This window comes from Bipolaris oryzae, assembly GCF_000523455.1.
Source record: "Bipolaris oryzae ATCC 44560 unplaced genomic scaffold scaffold_30, whole genome shotgun sequence".
Lineage (NCBI taxonomy): Eukaryota > Fungi > Ascomycota > Dothideomycetes > Pleosporales > Pleosporaceae > Bipolaris > Bipolaris oryzae.
This window is the reverse complement of record NW_006911306.1, coordinates 134,511-155,501: the sequence shown is the minus strand read 5'-3', so window position 1 is coordinate 155,501 and position 20,991 is coordinate 134,511. Positions and strand designations below refer to the sequence as shown.

Here is a 20,991-nt window from a genome sequence, read left to right as displayed (position 1 = left end):
ATTCCACGCAGTAAGATTCACCTTGAGAAATATGCGAGAAGACTTTTGGCTACACTACCAGTTTCCAAGCTCAGCAGCCGAACCGGTAACCTGGGACAGCCTCCCAGTATTTAGGTGATAATTCCACTCGTCAATCCACACACCTACCAGAACCACTCAGTGCTCAGGAGGACTGTACTTTGCTTAACTGATTTGAAGCCTCTCGTATCATTCACTATACAGTGACCTTTTAAAAGTCTGTTCGCATAAACGATTCCTCACTAAAAACCCTCATGTTTCTCAGTTGATTAATCTATCATCTGCTTTGAAAAATACATTTTAAAAAATATAACAGTATGTTGATTTATTACAGTATTTCTTACTGTTCTAGTTTTTTTCGTTTAAAAAATACTTCTTTCTTCGATTACTCTTATTTAAACTAGAGAGATGTTTATTTTTCTTAAATTTGCATGTAAAAAGTGCGTTTTGAGCAGGTTTTTTTTCTACGTCTTAAATATCAAAGTCGCGTAATTAAAGGTCTACTTGATAAAATAACTTAATACTCTATCTTCTTTGTCTGAAGCTATATAGAAAGAAGATTGTCTAGTAGGTGTTTCCGTGAGAACAAGATGGTACGAAGAGATTTTTGAGCTAGCACTGTAGATATCGTTCGGAAGGGTCTTCTTAGACGGAATCGGTTTGCTGATGCAAGCACAAATCGTTCTCTCAGCGTGTTTCTCACGCCATGACCACCTTGCAAACCAAACGTGGCGAATGTGCCTTGTTTGGCATTCTAGATTGCTATGAAAATCTCAAGGTGTCGAGTGATGTCTAAATGGGGTATAGAGATGACTCCATTGCAGCTAAGAAGGCGGGGTGGATGAGATATTTGCTACGTGCAACATTGTCGCCTTAGATGCTAGAACAGAAGAAGATGTGGTTGTCAAAGTATGAGTGGTGGAGCAGGCCACGACGAAGCTGTTGAGGCTGTTTCCAGGGTTGAGCTTGGCAATGAGACTGGCTGTGCAAGAGTCTCGACTTCATCTGACATTCAGTTGGATGCCCAAAACATGTTGAGCAAGTCGCGATCGTTCTCCAAGATGCTTCGTGGCTAGCGTCGATATCGATATCGATCCTGAGATTCGGTCAGCGCTTACACGGATACCAATCATGCTGTTACCATGACATGTCAATTAGTGAAGCTCCACCACTCTACTCGAATAGAGTTTGTCAGTCAGAGTAGCTCTATTCTAGTATGACATCATTTCGTTCAAAAGTCACATGAATCAAACCTGTGCTATCCCCATACAGTCGCTTTCAATATTAGAGTTTAGTGTGATCGGTATGTCCCGCACAGACGGGCGCGTAAAGCTCGCTTGGCTAACGAGCAGTCTACGCCTTCACGTTTCACTCATCAAATGCAATAAGCAAACAAAACAGCGAGATTGTCCGGAGATTGCAAAAACAACACACACGGAAACTCCAAACGATTGCAGTTAGTCAAAGCAACACAGCCGTCAGCGTAGTAGTGGAAGAAGTAATGGATGCCAGACCCGGGATTCGAACTAGCCACGACATGTGATGGCTCCCAAAGCAGGTTAGAGAATCTTTGTATGCAAGACAGTGTGCTTTGGGAATGAACTTTGGTGTCTTTAGTTGATGCCTCTAGCTGCATCTCCATGTGCATCGCCAACTCCGAATCTACACTACACCTGACGCTACAAAGCTACGCAGGTAGCAGTACTCTATCATCCACGTGCAACGAGGGTTAGAAGTGCAGCGGGATCCTGTTGTTCCGTCGCCACCAGCGCACTCGTTTAGGTAATAGTAGTGCAGGATAGTGCAAGAAGAAAGACACGATTCGACGACAGAGTTTTGGCGTATTCGGTTTCCGTGTTAGTTGTTCAGCCACCTGGAACTCGGGCCCCTCGGCATGCTTCCAACTAGTCATTATTTCTTTGCTCCGCGGAGTGCAAGCTTCACGGGCTACCGGCATCTGCTGCCGACTATTGTTAGTTCAGTGCCGAGCGGCCTTCGCATTATCCTATCAAGGCAAAGCTACGTTACTTTTGCTGTCTCGAATTTCTTTTGCACCAACTTGGCATGCGGCACGTTTAATTGCCGTAGTGAGCGGGAGCCGGCCGCCAACTGGCCATGCCGAGCAGACCCTGACGGGCCAGTAGCTCGCTCCGTGTGTACACCTCAACCTACTGCCAGTGGGCATGCGTTCCTGGAAAAAGTCTCGCTACTGTGGGATAAAAGGGGCCGCGGCTAGCCGTCTCGCGACCGGCGGCAAAGAAGAGGTGCTGAGAGATGCATCTAGTACTGTTGACAGACTCGACACCGCCTGCTCTCCAATATGTACTATGTTCTTCCGCTTGTACGTATTCGTTCAACACATGTGCAGACGTGTCGTGGTAAGTGATGATCGTACAGGGAGTTGACTCGCTGCCACGATGACATATGCGTGCGATTTCGCCGCATCGGTACATCTTTGGTCTGGTTCGCGCGGCTGCATCGCCAAGCCACGATCTTAGCGCCATTCGATCCACCCGCCTGTCTCCAGAAGCAATTGCTCAACTCCTGACGGTTTATCTTGGCGGACCACATAGGACAAATGCCCCATCAGCCTCGCAAGACACTCTGAATCATGTTTCCATTGCGCCTCAGCATTCAGAATACTGCCGTGTCCTCGGCATCGTAGCCCACTCTGATCAAAGCAGTATTCGCGGCTCTCTGCGATAGCAACATCTCATCTGAGAGCTTCCGTTGCGGCGCTCGGCAGCAAAAGCATGAAAGGGCTCGTCCCGTCCCGTACTACCCACAGCCACATGCAAGCCCTGTCCCGGCATGTGCCTTGTAGCATTCCGCATTCCGACCAGCCAACTAGAGGGGAGCACGCCATCTACAGGCTATGATGCACATGTCCGATAGTGCTCGGTCCGATTTCAGTACTGTGTGAATTTGGCATGGTGCAAAACCGGCAAGATCTTCATGCTACATCGTTGACTCCAACGCTAATCGAGGGGGACATGCGCAAGAGCTACGCAATGAGTGGTGCACCGTGTAATCGCGAGGGGCGGGAGAGCAAGGGTCCGAAGATCTTCATGTCAGTGCTCTAGTTTTTATCCATAAAGAGTACTAGGCGATGAGTTGTGCAGCTGAGTTACCAAAGGTTCTGCATACTAACTTGTGTTAGTGCTAATAATTTCAGCCTCTGTGAAGATCCTAATGTCTATGGAATCTGGTCCCGTAGGATAGGATACTCTCTGAAGACATCAAACACAGCATCGTGAATGTCAGCATGAAGCTCTGATGAACTTCATGATCACAAAGCCACATATTTCAAATCTATGTCCATGCCATGTACTGCTTCTGCAAAGAGTAGACCATATAGAAATTTCCTTTGGGTTCAATCAAGCGCGACACACGTGGAGTAAGCTACGAAGAACAAACGTTAATACCAGCCAGCCACGGTGCTGACGGCGCTATGCACATGGCGATTTGGCACCTATCACCAGTAAAACTGCCTCGCCGACGACCAAAAAATTGCCATGATCGACATCTCAACAGATGCATGTGGGAGATCGACATGCCTAGTGGCATTTGTCCTTGGACATCATGGTAAACTACAGCGAGTGTCTATACTGACACTTGAACAGCATCAGGTGTATAAAAGCCCTCCAGTCCTCGACGGAATCAACTCATCATCCAGCTCCATCTACAATCCTCACTACTACCTTCTCATCACTCAATCCAAGCTCAACAACAAAAGCTTCTTTTACAACCGCAAAAATGGTCTCCATCCGCAACATCTTCACTGCCGCTCTGGCTCTCGCTGCTCCCATCTCTGCGGCTATTACTCCTGCCCAGATGGTCGACAACATCAAGATGGTCACCGCCAAGAGCCAGGCTCTCCAGGCACCTGCCCAGTCCATCACCATCGTCAATGGACCTCTCATCGTCATTGGCCAGGGACCCTTCCCCCAGATCATTGCTGGTTTCACCGACATCGTCACCACTGTCACTGTTGCCATCGCTCAGATGGACGGCTCTCAGCCCGTCAAGGCTGGTGCTCAGGCTGACGCCATCTTCGATGCATTCCGCGAAGTGAGTACAAAATCCTCCCCTCACAGTAAACAAAAAAAACTAACAAAGAAAAAACAGTTCGTCCGCGTCCACCAGGCTCTCCTGAACATCCTCATCGGCAAGGCTGGCCTCTTCACCACCGTCCCCTTCATCGGCCAGCCTGTTGCTGCTGTCCTCAGGCAGATCGAGAGCGTCGTCGACGTAAGTGAAACCCGCCCACCTCGCCCATATCTCCACTTGGAAGCTCGTAAGAAGTCTACTAACTATACCGTTCCAGACCATCGCTTTCGCCATCATCGACCTTGTTCAGTCTCGTGCTGCCGATCTCCAAAGGGAGGCCAACAGCCTCGGCGCCACCCTCGATGTCTGCATCAACTCTTACCAGGGTCTTTAAATCTCTTCCAACTAACAAGCCTGGTCCCTTCTCCCTTTCAACCAACAAGACCATCTAAAAGGGGGGGGGGGGGGAGATGGGATTCTACTTGGCAACTAGCAATGAAGATAACTGTTCTGGAAGATACATGAATGATGGATAGTGGTTCAACGACCACCATGCTGTGATGGGAAAATAAAGGGGGCAGTTTTCCTCAGCAGGAACTGTTTCCTTTGGTGCGACTTTCTTTTCTTCTGCTGTAATCCATTGTCTATAAATGGGCCGCTCTTTTCTGTTAATACTTCTTATTTTTTTTATGGAGAGAATAAATATATGTGGTTACGAGAACTGTCTGCTTTTTTTCTCTTCTTTGCATTGCTCCAAGTGGTGAATTTGACACTAATGACAGCTTCGGAATTTTTTTTACTTGCTGGGCGAGTAGCTCTTCAAAAACAGACGGTACAACTCTAAAAAAAAGTCTTCTTCATGATACTAACCTCTTTCTCTAGGCAGGTCCAATCGAGCACTGCCACTAATTCAAGGACCAATTCCTCATCACTTCAAGTTTTTTGAAGACAAACAGTGCCTAAGCTCCGAATTCTACATCCTCCAATCCCCATCTAAACAACCGACTTCGCATACTCATCACAAACCTCTGTCAGCCTCCTCCTCGTCCCAGGCTCCATGACACTATGCCCAGCATCATCAATAAAAAACAGCCGACTCTCTGGCCACTGCTTATGCAACTCCCACGCCGTAATCGGTGGACAAACAACATCGTACCTGCCCTGTACAATCGTCGTCGGAATGCCCCTAACCCTATCCACACTCTCTTTCCTGAGCAACTGCCCATCCTCCAACCACGCCTTGTTTGTAAAATAATGAATCTCAATCCGCGCATGCGCAAGCAGATACTCTGGCTCCTCTAGCTTCTTCAGCGCATGCGGATCGGGGTATAGAGTGCTTATGGAGATCTCCCAGGTATTCCAGGCTGCGGCTGCAGGGTGTGAGATTGCAGGGTCAGAAGACATGAGGCGTTTGTGGTAATTAGCAATATGATCTGCTCGTTCTTCCTCAGGCAGGAAGTTGATAAAATCATCCCAGCGGTCCGGGAACAACATGCTAGCGCCGCCTGGATGGTTCGTCCACCTAAGCTCGAGATCGCGGACGGTGAAGATGCCGCGGAGGACGAGGCTGCCGACGCTTTGAGGGTGGGTTTGGGCGTAGGCGAGGGCAAGGGTGGAGCCCCAGGAGCCGCCGAAGACCATGTGCCATTTGGGGATGGAGAGGTGCTGGCGGAGGGCTTCGATGTCTGCGACAAGGTCCCAGGTTGTGTTGGCGGTTGTGCTGGCGTTGGGGCGCGATTGCCCGCAGCCGCGTTGGTCGAGGAGGATCACGTGGTATTCGGATGGGTTGAAGAAGACTGTGTTGGTTTTGGAGCAGTTTCCGCCGGGGCCGCCATGGAGGTAGATTACTGATTGTGGTTAGAATACAGATATTTCGGGGAGATTTATCATCACACATACCAGGTTTTCCATCTTTCTTGCCGTACTGTTGATAGTAGAGCTCGTGGACGTCGTCGACACGCAGCCAATCAACGTTCCAAGCATCTTCGTGCTGATAGCTGTGTATTTCGGGAGCCTGAGACATGGTGATTGATATGGTATTTTTTTTGAAATTGGGCGCACGGGTTTTTGCTCTCTGATGGTTGTCGCTTGAGAATAACCAGGCAGTTGCGATGAGGAGTCAGAAAAGGACACTACCCCGCTTACAGCATAGTGACCCCCACTATGTCAAGAGCACCTTCCTAGACAGGTCCAGGCACACTACGAAAATAGAATACATCAAGAAAGTGAGATCATCACATTAATATATGAGGGTTGCTATGTGCGTTATTATGTACAACAAGAGTATTCTGAGTGAGCATAAACTCAGAACTTGAATCCACCAGTCCTTGTGCTGAACAAGCCATCAGGGTCGACACTCCTCTGCAATGCCTTGAACTTGTTATAGTCCCGATAGCTTTGTAGAACAGGCTGGTCAAACATAGCATCGTTCAAGAAGAGCGGCAGGTACGTATCCAGGGGCATGCCTGCTTCTGCCATCCACTGTGGCACGACCTCGTCTAGCCAACTTGTAACCTCTCTGGCAATATTAAAAGCAGTTTCGTCGTCTGATGGCAAGTTCCAGGCTGCTTGGTAGATAAGAACTATGCGATCAGGATCAGAAGCACCGAGACCCATAGCGTTGCCGCCTTTGGCCGCTGATTTCTTGCCAATTACAGACGGAAGAGGCTGGAAGTCAACGCTAAACTGAATACTACGGACGACAGGAGGTGTATTCAGAAAGAGGGCAGCGGTTTGGGCGAGCTTTTCACTGATCTCCTTGTACATTTGTGGACGAGAGGCGATGTATGGGATGGTTGCAGTCTGTTGTATGATTAGATTCCCGCAAAACAGAATGAAGGATGAATACTCACGCGGAAGAAAGAACGAGAATTCAAGAGGCGAAGCGGTTCACCATTGGCCCTTAGCTACATGTAATTAGTACGTGACTGTAATAGTGGCACAGATGTTCAAACTTACCAGCTGAGAGTACTTCTGCCTCTTCGGTAGACAAGCCAGATTGAGGATGTTGAAGAACTGGGCGAAAGGACCGGACGTAGGCGGCGTAGGGCCGTCATAAAAATAGTATATGAGCTTTGACCTTGTGCCAACGCCAAGTACCAGATCCGTAAAGATGATGGCAGCCTTGGGATCTTCGGCACCATGACCAACGAATTCATGTAGCGCAGCATAGAGCTCGTCTGCCTTGGTCTCGTCGTATGCACAGGATCCGCCCCATACATCGTCTATGCGGTGAACTCTGGCTTTGAATTGTGTAACAATGCCGAATTGGTTGCTGCTACCACGCATGGCCTGCGCAAGGTCTGGATGTCTTGCGGCATTCACATTTACGATAGAGCCATTAGCCATGACGGTCTCCCATTCAATAATGTTCTGGCAATTGTCAGCATGATGTCTAACTAGCGTGGGTCGGCGACTGACATCGGCAGCAAGGCCTTCTTGGGCACTGAGAAAGGAGAGACCTCCCCCTAACAACAGCCCGCCAACACCAACAAGTCCTAGACTGAGTAAGCGAATATCTTGCCAAGGCGCGTATATGACCATACCAAGTCTTCCACCAGCAATAGCTACCCCGCTTTGTTCGAGATCACCTATCACGTCATTCCACTCTCCTCCGGGACGGACATAGGCTACATCCTCCTGGGCGTCGTAGCTTGCTCCAGTCAAGTCGGTCATTGTGATGAGGACACCATCTTGGACAGTAGAGTGATCTTTGTTAGGGTCATGACCACCACTGCGAGTAGCAAAGCGGACTGTCGGGTACTTGTTCAAGATTTTGATGACAATAGAAACATCCTGAGCAGAGCTTGGTTGTACAATACATGCTGGTTTGACTTCCCAAAGATTAGTAGCCCAGTACTGTTGTGTCTCATATTGGTATTCCACTGAGAGAAGCCCTGGACTCAGGGTTTTGCCGGGTAGAGAGTTGGCTATCTCATTGCAGGCCTGAGTAGTTGCGTCTGAGGGGAGACCGTAAGCGACATGGGCACCCAGTAGCAACGCACTGACTAGGGATGTGAGGCCCGCCATTGTGGACAAATTCAGAAGGGCTAAAATAGGGGAAAGCTAAAATGAGAAGCAAGCCTTGCTGTCTCTGTGCAAAGCCAGAGGAAACTGTCAAATATATACAGGGAAGTCGTATAACATCGGTTCCAAGTCTTGACATTGGGCCGAGAAGGGGCTGCCAAAATCGGTCTCAATCTAGAAAAGTCGTATAACATCGATTCCAAGTCTCGGCATTATGCCGAGAAACGGCTGTCAAAATCGGTCTCAATCTAGAAAAATAACATGATCTCAAGAGAACTGAGAATTCTGTGGCTTGAATTCGACACACGTGTGTATTCTGAAAAGTGGAAACGTCCATACCAAACACAGGACTACAGGGCAGCTTTGAGGAAAGATCAGCAACAAAGTCCGAGAGAGTTGCCGGAAGCGAACTAGAAAGTGGAGAAGACTGGATGCAAGTCGTCTCAATATCTCTATTGCGAGCTGAAACTGGAATTTAGCCTAGCTGTTGCAGTCTAAAATGCCAATAGAGATGACGAGGAGGCTGAATTGAGGCGTGCGTGGCAATCTAGACAGGCATGGAAACGTCTGGGTCAACGGACAAAAGCGACCGAAGGCCCCACCATGACTGCGATCTGGCGGTCGATTCGAGTTTTCTGGCCGAGGCCAAGTCAGTGGCTATCGTGGAAGACGTGACTTGACATGATTAGAATAGACAAGACGGGCACACTGGTGGCTAGAGACGATTAGTGACATGACTTGTGTGCAACAAGTGTGTTCGCAAGTGTGTTCGGGAGTGGCTGAAGATTAATGTCGGGAGACAATGGCATGGTTGGGGATAACCGGCTGTCGGGCACTATATACGGACATGAATACGAGTAGGAGTGGCATCTAGGTCGTTTGCAAGCGGGTACAGCAGGACGGGAACCAGGGTCTCGGGTGAAGCACGGCCCGGACGCGGTAGCTCGGTTGCTCCTTCTAGAACCCAGCACGCAGGGTAAACAAACATTGGACGAGACCAAGCCGCCGCAACGTCGCGTCCACGTCCACGCCAACGTCTGACGTAGACAACGGAACGCCGCCATGGAGTCATATAACCTCAAGACTGCATCGACATACATCAACAACCTGCTGCTGTCGCGGGGGTTGTTGCGCAATGGCAAGCCCATTGAGTTCGCCCACCCGTCCAGGGGAGAGGGTGGGAAGGAAGCTACTATGGCCCAGATTATCAATTTGATCCACGACCTGATCCTAAAGCGAGACGTATGTTGGCCTGGAGCTCTTCTGAGTTGCATTTCTAATAGATACACAGCGCGACCAAGAATATCGCGAGTCCGTCGCCGAGACGCTGCGAAATCTGCGCGCGGATGCGACGCGCCAGACAGCCGCCCTCGAGAAGCAATATACACGCAATGACGACCTGTCGCGGCAACTCTCCCTTGCCCAGGCCCAGGAACAGTCGGCACGCAAGGCTCTACACACGGCAGAATCGTCTGCACGAAAGTTGCGAGCAGAGATGCAGCGACTCAAAACGACCGTGGACCAAATACGCACAACTTGCACAAACGATGTCCGGAAGCGCGACAGGGAGATTGTAAGACTAAAGAGCCATTTGACAAGCCAACAGAGGGGCAACAAGACAGGTCTTGTTGGTGCGAGCATCACAATCAACCCAGGCACCATGGGCTTGGGTGGGGCTACAAGCAGCGTGCGCGAGGATGCGCCCAATGTCGACGACCCCGAATATAGTCTGAAACAGGAGACGACTGAGTTTTTGACACACTTGAGTCAAAGCCTGAGCGACGAGAACGACAGTCTTATTGGGCTTGTACGAAGCACACTCCTGACGCTGAAGGAGCTGCAGGGCATGTCGGAACAAAACGCAAGAGCCGACTCGGAAGAGGGATCTGACTTTGGCGAAAATGACGATGACGATGAGGGTACACGACAGGGCATGTTGCACACGCTACCCACCAACTATGAAGCCTTGGCAGATGACATGGATACGGTGCTGGACAATCTGAAGAACTTGCTCACGAATCCAAATTTTGTGTCAGTGGAAGAGGTGGAGCTGCGCGAAGAGGAGATTCACAGACTACGCGCAGGCTGGGAAAAGATGGAAGCCCGGTTGCGCGAGTCCTTTATGCTCATGGACTCTTGGAGGAAGCGCATGACCAATGGTGATACCATCGATCTCGAGGAGCTTAGAATGGGCCTAGGATTTGGACAGGGGCTCGACACATCTGACAGGCAAGGCATCTCCATTATTGAGGAGGAAGAAGAGGACGAGGACGAAGATGAGGATGAAGCCGCCAGTTCAGTCTTCGACGAGGAAGTAGATGATACAGATGTCCCGCAAGAACACGAGGACGAGCAAAGCGAAGTCGAGCATCGCCCTTCACCGGAGGTAGATGACATGGCGCCAAAGAAGAACAGCGCCGACATGTTCAAGATCAAGCTGCAACCCACTCCAGCAGCGCTACGAGAGTCCAATGGTAACAAGTCGCTGAGCCGATCGCCGCGAAAAGTTGCCTTTTCACCATCTATCCCCAACACGCCATGTCAGGTGGAAGATGAGAATGCAGAGGAGTCTGGGATTGACCTAGTAGGTGCGGAGAAGCCCAGTCGCTCCAGCTCGGCAATCAAGCCACCTACTTCTGAAGAACGGGCGTCAAGGCGGAAAAGTCGAGATGATCGCACACCCCGAAGCGTACGTAATGACAGGCTGACGAACCATATGATGAATATGGGCAGCATAGTCTTCTTTCCTTGTCGCCTTGTCTTTTGTCATGCAGCCGCTGAGCAGCGCTTGTTTAATCAGACCATGCATCTAACAATTTTGAGCAGACTAGGAAACGCCTATCGAGTCCACGGGCGCACCCTGAGGAGCCGTCACCGAAGCTAACTGTACAAGACAAACTGCGAGACGCCTCGGAAGCGGCCGCTGCAGCCGAAGTCGAGAAGGCTGCCAGCCCCACCAAGAAGACCGATGGCAACGGCGAAATGATCAATGAGGATACGGGCAAGCGCGCACCTCGGTCTGCAACCAAGTCCAGGGTTGGTGGTCGACCGCGAAGAAGAAAAAGCACTCTGACGGCAGACGAGCTGGCTAATCTTTTGGGTTGCTGAGTGAGTAGAAAAATTGTTGTGTACTACTATCATCTTCATTATTTTTTTTAATTGCAGCGGAGCAGACGGCTGCCTGAATCTGGCACTGCTATATTATGGCCAAAGTGGTCGCATGTCACGATGCAATCATTATCTTGAGCATGTTGAGGGACTAGTAGGCGGGATGGCTGGTATGCATGACTACTGTTCCTTCTCATTGGTGCACTGTCACCAACGGTGCACCTGGGGGTTCACGCACCGAGAGCGGGCGCGTATGTACGCCTGTATGCACGCCTGGGCCATGTTGGCCGCTGTCGAGTCTAATATCGCTAGAAGACTGCGGGCCTAAAAGATTCGGTCGGTCATGTATATGTAATATGTACGCAAGACATCAGAGTCAAGAAAGAGATGGCGGCAGGACCTAGATGACGGCATCGAGAGTAGAGAAAAGGGGGCTTGGGTGGTACGAGGGCGACACGACATGCTGCCTTGTTGTTGCACCTCATTGGCAGTATCCAAATTGCGAGGCTTTCCAGACTTTGTGCCTTTGCGTACCTGATATTGAAAGTGGTGCCCCACCACATGGCCTACGTCCCCCTGTAGGTTATTCTCCCGACATGTCTGTTTACCGAAGCCTATGGGGCCGCGTGCGCACAAAGGCTGCATGTTATGACGATATGCCGGGGATTAAGGCCTCAGGCGTGACCACGAAAGTGGCTTAGGATGTAGTTGGGCCAAGTTGGTGATGGGCAGTTGTGGTTGGATGGGACGATAAGCCACTAAAGATTATTAGCCGCCCATGTTCCCAATTGGGGATATTTGGTGATGAGCCGGAGATGGTGAAGGCAATACAATTGGACAAGGCGGGGCATATGGGCTGATAATGTCTGTAAATAGGTCTGTATGCGGCAGAGGGGAGAAGCTGCAGGTTGACCAAGGCAAAATCCTGGGAAGCAAATTTCTCTGCATCCGTCGTCTGCTCAGTTCCCCGTCCATCATGCAGTGTGAAGAGAAACTTATCTGCAGGCCGCACATCCCGACATCACATGGCAGTTGCATCGTCGCTGCTGATTGGCCGTATGTTTTCATCCCAAGTCCGTGCGCTGCGTGACGACCCACCCGTGTATTCCCCGCCCATGTTGGCCATTCAGCGCACAGAACAAAGACGCCCGGCTACACACATCAAAGGCATCCACCACTCCCACAACACCATCAAGCGCTCGCCGTACATTCGATAGACTGCTCTCCACACCCGCTACCGGCCTACACCCTGCCCAGATGGCGTGGCTACACTGCGCAGTCAATCAATCGCTACCGCATCCACCCATGCCTGACCCGTACGCGGCCTAGTCCAATGTCCGCCGGTCAGCCCCTCGTCAACGCCCAATTGTCGCCCACCATCTGTGTGATGCATCTTCTATACATAAGTAGGCCTGGAGCCGCTCCCATCTCGTCTTTTTTTCTTCAGCAAGTGTGTCAAGTTCAGAGTTGTGGTGTTCGTTTTTTGTCTATTCTTTTTTACCCCTCCCCCTTCTTCCTTCTACCTACTCTCCTCAGGCCTGGTGCCATCTAATCACTACCCTACCGACAACCCTTTTTACCCATTTCCCCATTTTTGCAATAATTCAATTCTTTGTGGCCGGTCCACTCCAACGTAATACTCAGCTCTACTTGCTCGAAACGAACTTCCAAATCACACCGACAACACCATCTCGCAACCCTTAGCGAGACTCTCGACATACACACAGCCTCCTTAGCAATCTTGACGTCTACCCATTAGCTTGGTATCGGACGAATCGAAAGAAAAAAAAATTACATCATAATACAAATTTTCTACACAGAAAGAAAGAGATAACATCACAATGGCCGCTATCCAGCTCAACTTCACTCTCCGCACTTCCGCAAACTGCAAGACCGTACATCTTCTCGGCTCCTGGGATGGCTACCAAGGCCAACTTCCGCTTTCCAAGGACCCCAAGAAGTCTGGTGGCTGGGTCGGATGCTTCAAGTTCCAAGGACAGACTTTGAAGCAGGGACAGCGCTACTGGTACTACGTACGTCTATCCTCTTGCTGACTACGCTCCACTCCAAGGCTAACATCTTCCTAGTACATCATCGACGGTTACCACGTCTCCCACGACCCCGCCAAGGACCACACGACCGAACCCACCACTGGCCGCAAGCTCAACATCATCGACATTCCCGCTGCCAAGTCGAGCTCAAAGTCATCCTCATCCAGTGCCGACCGCAAGTCGCGCCGTGTATCCACCGCTTCCATCCCCAAGGGCCGTGGCCTCAGCCCAGAGCGCATCGTCGCACCCAAGCCCCAACGACCACACGAGACCCGCCAAGTCATCAACACGCAGTACGACAAGACCACCTTGGAGGAGCTCAACCGCCGCTTTGCCACCCAGAAGATCGAAGAGTCATCCGACGACTCCGAGTACAGCTCCGACGAAGACTCCGACGTTCCCTCACTCACCAGCCGCTCCACAAACAGCTCTAGCCCGTCCAGTATCAGCTCTGGAAGCTCATGCTGCACGTGCGAACGCTACGGCATCACCCGCGCTGGTGACCGTGTCAAGCTTGACTGTGGTGGTGCGCGCTGCGGATACTCAGACGACTCTTCCGAATGCTCCTCCGAGGACGAGTACGTGTACGAGGAGAAGACCACCCGCCGCCAGGGTGTCGTCATCCGCGCCTAAGCGCCTTCTTCTCTCCCCGCCTCTCCTGGACAGCCATTTGTCCCGTTCCTCCCTTCGCCACCTTGTGCGACAGGGAAAACACAACCAAACCCTCTTTCTTCTCTCCTGTGAATATTATGATAACGACTCTTTCTTTTCTCTTTCTTGTTCATCACCGTCGCAACCCTCTTTACTCCGAGGTTCGACTTTCCGCTCACTTATCCTAATGGACGCGCTTTTCTACGACGGACTTGGTTCTTCTATCCTTTTTTTCGCTGCTGTTTTCCCTACGTGGGGAAATATGTACGAGCACTCCTTTTTCCCTCACTTCATGGCTTATGATTTACCGACAAGCTTATCTTGTTTTCAACCGAACATCCTGTAACGACTCCCAGACCAGATGTTCAAAATGTGCCAATGCACGCTCCATGTAGATTTTAACTACTAGTTATGCCAATCTATGAATTCGCATGGGCCTCGTGCGCGGAAAATAATACTGCTCTCTCTTCTTGCTTGCAGAGTGATGTTTTGATCAGATGGCTTGGTACTGAATGCCTCTGGGATAACTATCAGGAGAGTCGCTTGCGTAAGACACTGCTCAAACGCGATGCCTCAAACTACCGTCTACACAGCTGTTCGTCACCACGACGATGAAGACAACATGGAATAGGGGTAATACCGTACACTCTCTCAAACACCAAGCGATGCATACCCATCCACACGCACTGGGGAAAAAAAAGTCCATCAAAACCCCCCTAGATGCCGAATCGCGACCACTACAACTCGCCCGCACATACTTAATAGATATTCCATCCCAACACCTCATCAAAAGCTCACAAACAACCCCGCCCTCCAACCCCACACCTAGACGCCCAACCAAAGGAGAAGAACCAAAAAAAATACACCATCACAAATCCTCGGGCATCTTTACTCTAAGAAAAGGAAAAGAAAAGCCCAAACGTACCTTCAACTTCATATCCCCTTCAAGAAAACTCCATCTCAACCCCCCCCCCCCTTCGCATACCATCTCACCGCCGTGTGATATACGAAACAAGGCAAAAACGCAGCATACGGCGGCTATCTCTTGTTTGTTTCTTACTTTGTGGAAGTATGATGATGCGTTTTCTAGAAGTATATGTAGCATGTATTTAGGTGACCAGCGGGAATATCTGCAACTTACGCGTGGTGCGGGAAGGGGAGAAAGATAGAGAGACAAGGGGGGTGGGGGTGAGGGTGTACGAGGTATATGAAGGGTATATATATATATATATTTTTTTGGCTCGCTTTGAAACATTGTGAGATAGACGTGATCTCGTGGATGAGCAAGGAAGATTTGGGAGAGACTTTGCGAGGTTGGTGGCGAAAAGGGGGCTTGTTGAGATGTGTATGTGGTCAGATGGTTTTGTTTTTTGGGTTGCAAAGAGGATTTTTGAGGGATGTGTCGGAGGGGGTAGGTTACGCGATTTTTCGGGAATATCTTCACTCCGATTGTGCGGCTGGACATGGAGTCTAGTGCGATGATGCTGTCCAGTGTCACTTGCTAGATGATTTACTTGGCGTTTTAGGGGGGGTTCATTTGCGATTGTAGGTATCTGGTTCATTTGAGGGATACAACGAACACCAAGGTAACAACCTCCACGCGAGCTCTAAGCGAGTCTTCAAGAGGTAACCAACCCCTCGGTAATATGGACAAAACTGGATGTCTTTCCTGAGGCGATAACGCATGTAATGCCACCAAGGATTTACCGCTTACTTCTTTACCAATCAGACTACAACGTTGGTGTTTTAGCGAGTTTTCTTGGAAGAACTAGTACAGCAAAGAGGACGAACTAGTGGTATTAAAAAGGAAGGCTACAAGGCCATAAGGCTGACCAGGCTGACACAGGGGCCCTTGCAGCTTTGGCTGCCGACGAGCTGGAGACGATACACTATGCCGGACCGTGGACCCGCAACCCGTCGTGCCGTGCCCTCTCCGGGAAATCGATTTGAGACCATCGGTTCAGGCCCACAACGTTGGTTGTGCTACTCGGTACCGACCGTTAGGATACTTCTCGGGGCCAGCTTGTACTATTACCAAATGCGGAAATGACATGCTTAGCCTTATACAGCGAGACTGTGGCAATATGAAATAGGAAAGCGATGGTTCATTAGAGCCTCAAGCCGGTCAAAGGTTCGTTGCCAGTAATTGGTTTGGACTTGAAGGCTGACAGGGAAGTGAACAGGGCCAGGCGGCCGGTCAGGAATCAAAAGGCAAGAGATATCGACATGTTGCGAGTTGCAGGGGCAGCGTGCTTTGAACAATGAGGCCTAAAATCCTGATTGGCGCGCAAAGATTGCAGTAACTGCAACATTCGAGGTCTAGCCAGCAGATGAGGGTAACAACGGGGTCCACCAACCATAAACTAGAAGGACTGGATGCCTAGTTCTTAAGCTATGACCTTGGAACAGCCACACTTGCCCTGCCCCTAAATATAGGAAGTCATGTGGCTACCTGGTCTTTCCAAGTGGTAGGCATGGCGTCGTTGTTGACAAAGAACGATATGGTTTTACCGCATCTTCGCGCTTTCGGAGATATGAGTCGACCGAAACTCTCAGCAGTAACGGAGCAACGCAAGGTTTGTAGATACGCTGTCAAGGCGAATGACATGTGCGCTTGCGTATACCTGTGCGTATGCGCCCAAGTTAGTCCTGGCGCCACAGCTAGCATGCGAGGACGTATGTAAGCCGAACGGCCGAGCCATGGAGATGCCGAAGGTCGTTCACCGGCAGATTCGGAAAAGGCCGAAGCGCGAGTAAACGGTCCAGTGGGGAGGGAACAAGGCCGCCATGTGGAGTAGCGAGATGTTTTACGTGATTTAGTAGAAACGTGGAGTGGGAAGTGGCGCTTCTCACACCGACGAAACGGGTGAGTGGTAAGGGTCTGGAAGGATGTTTGGTACGGGAAGAGGCGGTAACGTAGTACGTGCACGTGCCTCAAGGGTGGGCCTGCTTGGCCAAGATGACGTCTAGTGAACTTTCATGCGCCCTCCATGATACTTCAGTTGGATAACATCTGGTTAGTCTACAGCACATTCGCAACTTGGATCATCTAGAGCGTCAGAACTAGGCACGGAGAATTTTTCCGTTTGGGAATAGCGTGCTGCTATCCCGCGCAAGGCAGATTTGGGCGAGTTGTAGGAATAATGTAGCGGTATTGGAACGAACGGTATGATGCTAGTAGCGACAGTGACTAAGAAAGTGGAGTGGGTATATCGTCCATGATTCTCCTAGCGCCAGCCAGATGTTTGTGAAAAAAAAACGCCTCCAAATCCTCCTGATGTATCTTACACCCAATCCAAACGCCGACTGTCCATCATATTCATACATTTGACCTGTCATGATTATGCCATGACTGTAGATAACTCCGTACCGATGCATGCATTCCCGAGTGTACAGAGAGACGTAAAGTAACAGTGCTGTGGGAGTTGGCGCCGAGTGACCAGCTCGAGGAGGCCAAGGAGCCGAGCGCGTTGGTAGACGATATTTTTACAAGGATTTCCATGGCCGTTCTCGGGCCAATGTTAAGGTTACGTTGCTCTCTCATCGTAAGGGACCAAAAGAACATGAGCTGCTTCCGTAGCCAGAATCTAGATGACCGCCAGCATGGTAGGCAATGTTGGGTCGGTTGCTACTATGTGTATTGCAAGCGTAGCCTACAAGAACCGTCTTTTCCTGGACCATATGTCCTCGCTGTCCATGAGCAACACATGGATCGATGGCGTGTTTGTAATATAGACACCGGCAAACCGAGTAGCGTTCGACGACCTGATAGCACATTCTTGGGACCGTGCGTGGCGATGGATTCCTTTTGGCGTTTGAAATGGAAAGCAGCTTTTGAAGGAACGGCTTGAACGCAAGCAAAACAATAAAGATATTAGTGTTGAGGGCAAAACAGTGTTTGGATTGATTTGTGACTCGATCAGGCGATAGAGGCATATATAGCAAGATATAAGGCGACAATGTAGACTATGAGGGCAAAGTGTGGGTCATACTGCGGATGCATCGTCGACTTACTGCATGTCATGTCGGCTATGCAAACGGAAAGGACAGGGAGGGACAAGTGCGCAGTCAGCCGGAAAATGCTCCAACGGGATTCTCGACGGTAGCTAGCAAACCGTTCTGACCATTGGCTTGTCGGACTGGCAGGAAAGCCTGGGTGTTTGGATAGGGCAGGGGTTTGAGAGGTCGCCTGTTGGAGTCTTTCAGCTGGTGTTGACTGTGCGCCTCTGAACATCATTGGCCCGTGGCTGAGACCATGTGATGGACTCCGAATTGCTCAGCATTTCACCAAATGATGGCCAAGGAGCGCAGCAAAGCAGAAAGGTGGACAAGCGTCTACGGAGATAGTGATTGCACATGGGGGCGGCGGGAACCCCTGTCATGCACAGACCCTACTAGCCATCAAAGGGTAGCTTGCAGGGCCCCATCAAGCTGGTTCGTAGAGTGTCGACACTAGAATAACCATCTGTGCGTGACCTTGTATCTGACAGCCTGGACGGCCAGGGTCAGCTACATGTTTTGACATAGCGTGCTGGTCATGGGTGCGAACAGGAAGCCAGTGACGTAGACTGTCTAGTCGGATATGTCGCGCGCCATGAGCGGACGCCGGGCTGGTCGGCTGCGATTGATGTGTCCGGTGAAGCTAGGGATCACTTTTGAGGCCCATTGTGCGAGGGAGGCCGTCGTTCGCCCACGAACGTGGGTTGTCGAGGTTGGGGGTTTGAACGTCGTGCGTGGGCGCGGAAGAGAACCGGTTTGACGGCCGCCAAGGAGGCCGGCACCTACATGCTATGAGTGGGGGGGCATTACTAACGTACGTATGCCTATCTGGAGCTTCTGTCCTCTTCCAACCTTCGGGCCCATACCGACCATGGCCCGGTGCAAGTGCTTCGTCGATGCCATGCATACTACGTGATCAGTTCGCATTCTCTACGATACCACAGAATCTGTTCCTCTCCCACCATCCCCCCACGAAGTGCATGGACCTCTGATACCATCCAGAGCTTCGAGCTGATCAGCTGAGTGCTGCCTATAGGCTTGCGCATCTGCACATCAACGTACGTTGCGCATCCACATAGGCAGCACATCTATTTCAAGCGTCGAACATAGCGGCTCATCTCACTCTTTAGTTCGACATCGATTCATACTATCATTGAGTAAGTTTCTGTATTTGTCGTCTGGCGAACGGTATCATAAACACATGGGTGGCAGCCAGGTACACCGCTGGTAATGCCGTAGGTGGGCCTCTCGCCAACATCCCATCGCTTCGCCACAACTAGCACAACAGGCCGGTAATCCATCGCTGTTTGCCGATCGCTCCATCAAAACATCGGGAATCGTCTTAGGGCTGAAAGCACCGCCACCGCCGCAGTTCCGCCTGTGGGCAACATGCAGCCCTATGCACCATCCCGTCATCTGCCATCACGTGGTGGCGGTATGCCAGTCTCACGCAACACTGCCTACGTCGAAGCATACACGCCTATTGGCGATGTTCTTGTAGACGCCAGCCTACCTATTTTCTATACCTCGCCAAGGCAATTAAACCTTGCGGCCATCCTCGTCCGAGGATTAATCTACCTCTTTCAGAAGACATACTCTTATAGTCATCAGGGGCCTCAGCCTCCTTAGCTCCATTCCTAATAAAAGTACGGATGGACGAAGACGCTCCAAATGCGCTTGTACTGACCTAAGATTCGAGTCATGTTGATGGGTTTTTGACGCAAAAATATCGTATCAGTAGGGTCTGTTGGCTGAGACTCTTTAGTCAGCTTTTGAGTCACAATCAACTCGTGTCAGAGAAATGGGGAGCCGAAAAGTACGTCAATGTGTGGATATAAAACACAAAACAAAATGGCACCGCAACCTGCCCATAAAGTTTTGCCTATGTTGGCTATGAATCAGCAATGGCATCGGCAAGTGTTGGCTCTTGATTGGTTGTTGCAGTCTGCGAGATGCGTGCCGATTTACTGCTACTTACAAGCAAATATGCGGCATTCCCCCACACACACTATGGCCTTCACAACCTCCGAATGGTGGTTGGTTGCAGCGCCAATGTGGCAGATCATGCCAACACGATTACCAATACGCCAAGGCGCAAGACGCCACCCGAGATGACGATGCAGCAATAGAATTGTCGTATTCTTTTGTCAGGAAAGGCGTCCTATCACATTCCGACAACACCTACTCAATATTCAAAGAATACTTTCGAAACTAGGGTTCGCGACAAGTTACCCTAATCAGCACAATTACATACGGTACCTCAGGTCCAGGCAACTCTCCACTACGTCAGCTGACCTGCATAGTATGCAGGAAGCTCCGAGTGCAGTCTCTCTGGCTATGGCTAGAGGCCAGCGCACTTACAATTAGTAGCGAGGCGTACTCTCTCGGGTTGATTTCTCATACCGATACTGCACCGTTTTCCACTCACCGGAATCTGAGTAAAAATGTGGGCTTGCACGACTCGTACGACTATCGCCAACATCAGTGACCGATGAGTGTGCACACAGGCTTACGGGGATAGCTTGCAATGCACACCGCCTTTATTCAAGATCACCAGATTCACTCAACTCCCACTACGTCAGGAAAACAGCAAAGCTCGCATTTTTTCGACGTTGATAGTCACCGAATGCTAGCACGGCAATTTATCATTCATTACTCAACATGCGCAGCTCCTTCGCTTCCTATGTCCGTTTTATCCCCATCACTCTGGCTTCACCAACTCACTACAAGAAGCATCAAGCATTCTTCATTTCTTATCAAGGGAAGTTATAACAGAACGGCACCGTTACCTTTACGTCCAGGTTGCTGAGACAAGCATATTTTCTCCTCGCAATCGCCGATATCTCCTGACTCCCGAGACTATTCAGTAGAGTATCCATAGGGAATTTTGTCAGTCTCATCTTTCGAATTCGGACTTCAACATGTACATCCACACACAACCAACAAAGCAACACCCACACACGATTAGCAAAACGACCAGCAAAGCGAGAAATGAACAGGTCTCCCTTTATGACCAGTAACATACGACGGATCTCGTATGCATTGTTACCCGAGCACCAAAGAAAAGAAAAGTATAATATAACGTTCA

The 20,991-nt window shown here is 50.2% G+C and overlaps 7 protein-coding genes across 7 annotated transcripts; 3 read left to right on the top strand and 4 right to left on the bottom strand.

The window, feature by feature from the left end:
* Nucleotides 1-3,774: 3,774 nt before the first annotated feature.
* Nucleotides 3,775-4,462, top strand: COCMIDRAFT_3288 (uncharacterized protein; the record flags this gene model as incomplete). Its single annotated transcript, XM_007687462.1, has 3 exons — nt 3,775-4,089; nt 4,147-4,269; nt 4,346-4,462. 3 exons carry the CDS (start codon nt 3,775-3,777, stop codon nt 4,460-4,462), a joined length of 555 nt encoding a protein of 184 aa, XP_007685652.1.
* Nucleotides 4,463-4,780: 318 nt separating this feature from the next.
* COCMIDRAFT_34721 (uncharacterized protein) lies at nt 4,781-6,091 on the bottom strand (the record flags this gene model as incomplete). Its single annotated transcript, XM_007687492.1, has 3 exons — nt 4,781-4,796; nt 5,075-5,915; nt 5,968-6,091. The coding sequence occupies 3 exons, from the start codon at nt 6,089-6,091 to the stop codon at nt 4,781-4,783; spliced, it is 981 nt and encodes a 326-aa protein (XP_007685682.1).
* A 281-nt stretch (nt 6,092-6,372) lies between these two features.
* COCMIDRAFT_24363 (uncharacterized protein) lies at nt 6,373-8,097 on the bottom strand (the record flags this gene model as incomplete). The annotated part of the gene is made up of 4 exons (XM_007687474.1): nt 6,373-6,870; nt 6,921-6,974; nt 7,027-7,440; nt 7,489-8,097. 4 exons carry the CDS (start codon nt 8,095-8,097, stop codon nt 6,373-6,375), a joined length of 1,575 nt encoding a protein of 524 aa, XP_007685664.1.
* Nucleotides 8,098-9,156: 1,059 nt separating this feature from the next.
* COCMIDRAFT_89253 (uncharacterized protein) lies at nt 9,157-11,202 on the top strand (the record flags this gene model as incomplete). Its single annotated transcript, XM_007687518.1, has 3 exons — nt 9,157-9,336; nt 9,386-10,783; nt 10,921-11,202. The coding sequence occupies 3 exons, from the start codon at nt 9,157-9,159 to the stop codon at nt 11,200-11,202; spliced, it is 1,860 nt and encodes a 619-aa protein (XP_007685708.1).
* A 1,841-nt stretch (nt 11,203-13,043) lies between these two features.
* Nucleotides 13,044-13,886, top strand: COCMIDRAFT_89254 (uncharacterized protein; the record flags this gene model as incomplete). The annotated part of the gene is made up of 2 exons (XM_007687517.1): nt 13,044-13,235; nt 13,290-13,886. 2 exons carry the CDS (start codon nt 13,044-13,046, stop codon nt 13,884-13,886), a joined length of 789 nt encoding a protein of 262 aa, XP_007685707.1.
* Nucleotides 13,887-17,444: 3,558 nt separating this feature from the next.
* On the bottom strand, nt 17,445-17,681 carry COCMIDRAFT_34717 (uncharacterized protein; the record flags this gene model as incomplete). The annotated part of the gene is made up of 1 exon (XM_007687491.1): nt 17,445-17,681. The coding sequence occupies one exon, from the start codon at nt 17,679-17,681 to the stop codon at nt 17,445-17,447; it is 237 nt and encodes a 78-aa protein (XP_007685681.1).
* Nucleotides 17,682-18,106: 425 nt separating this feature from the next.
* COCMIDRAFT_34716 (uncharacterized protein) lies at nt 18,107-18,286 on the bottom strand (the record flags this gene model as incomplete). Its single annotated transcript, XM_007687490.1, has 1 exon — nt 18,107-18,286. One exon carries the CDS (start codon nt 18,284-18,286, stop codon nt 18,107-18,109), a length of 180 nt encoding a protein of 59 aa, XP_007685680.1.
* Between the last annotated feature and the right edge of the window lie 2,705 nt (nt 18,287-20,991).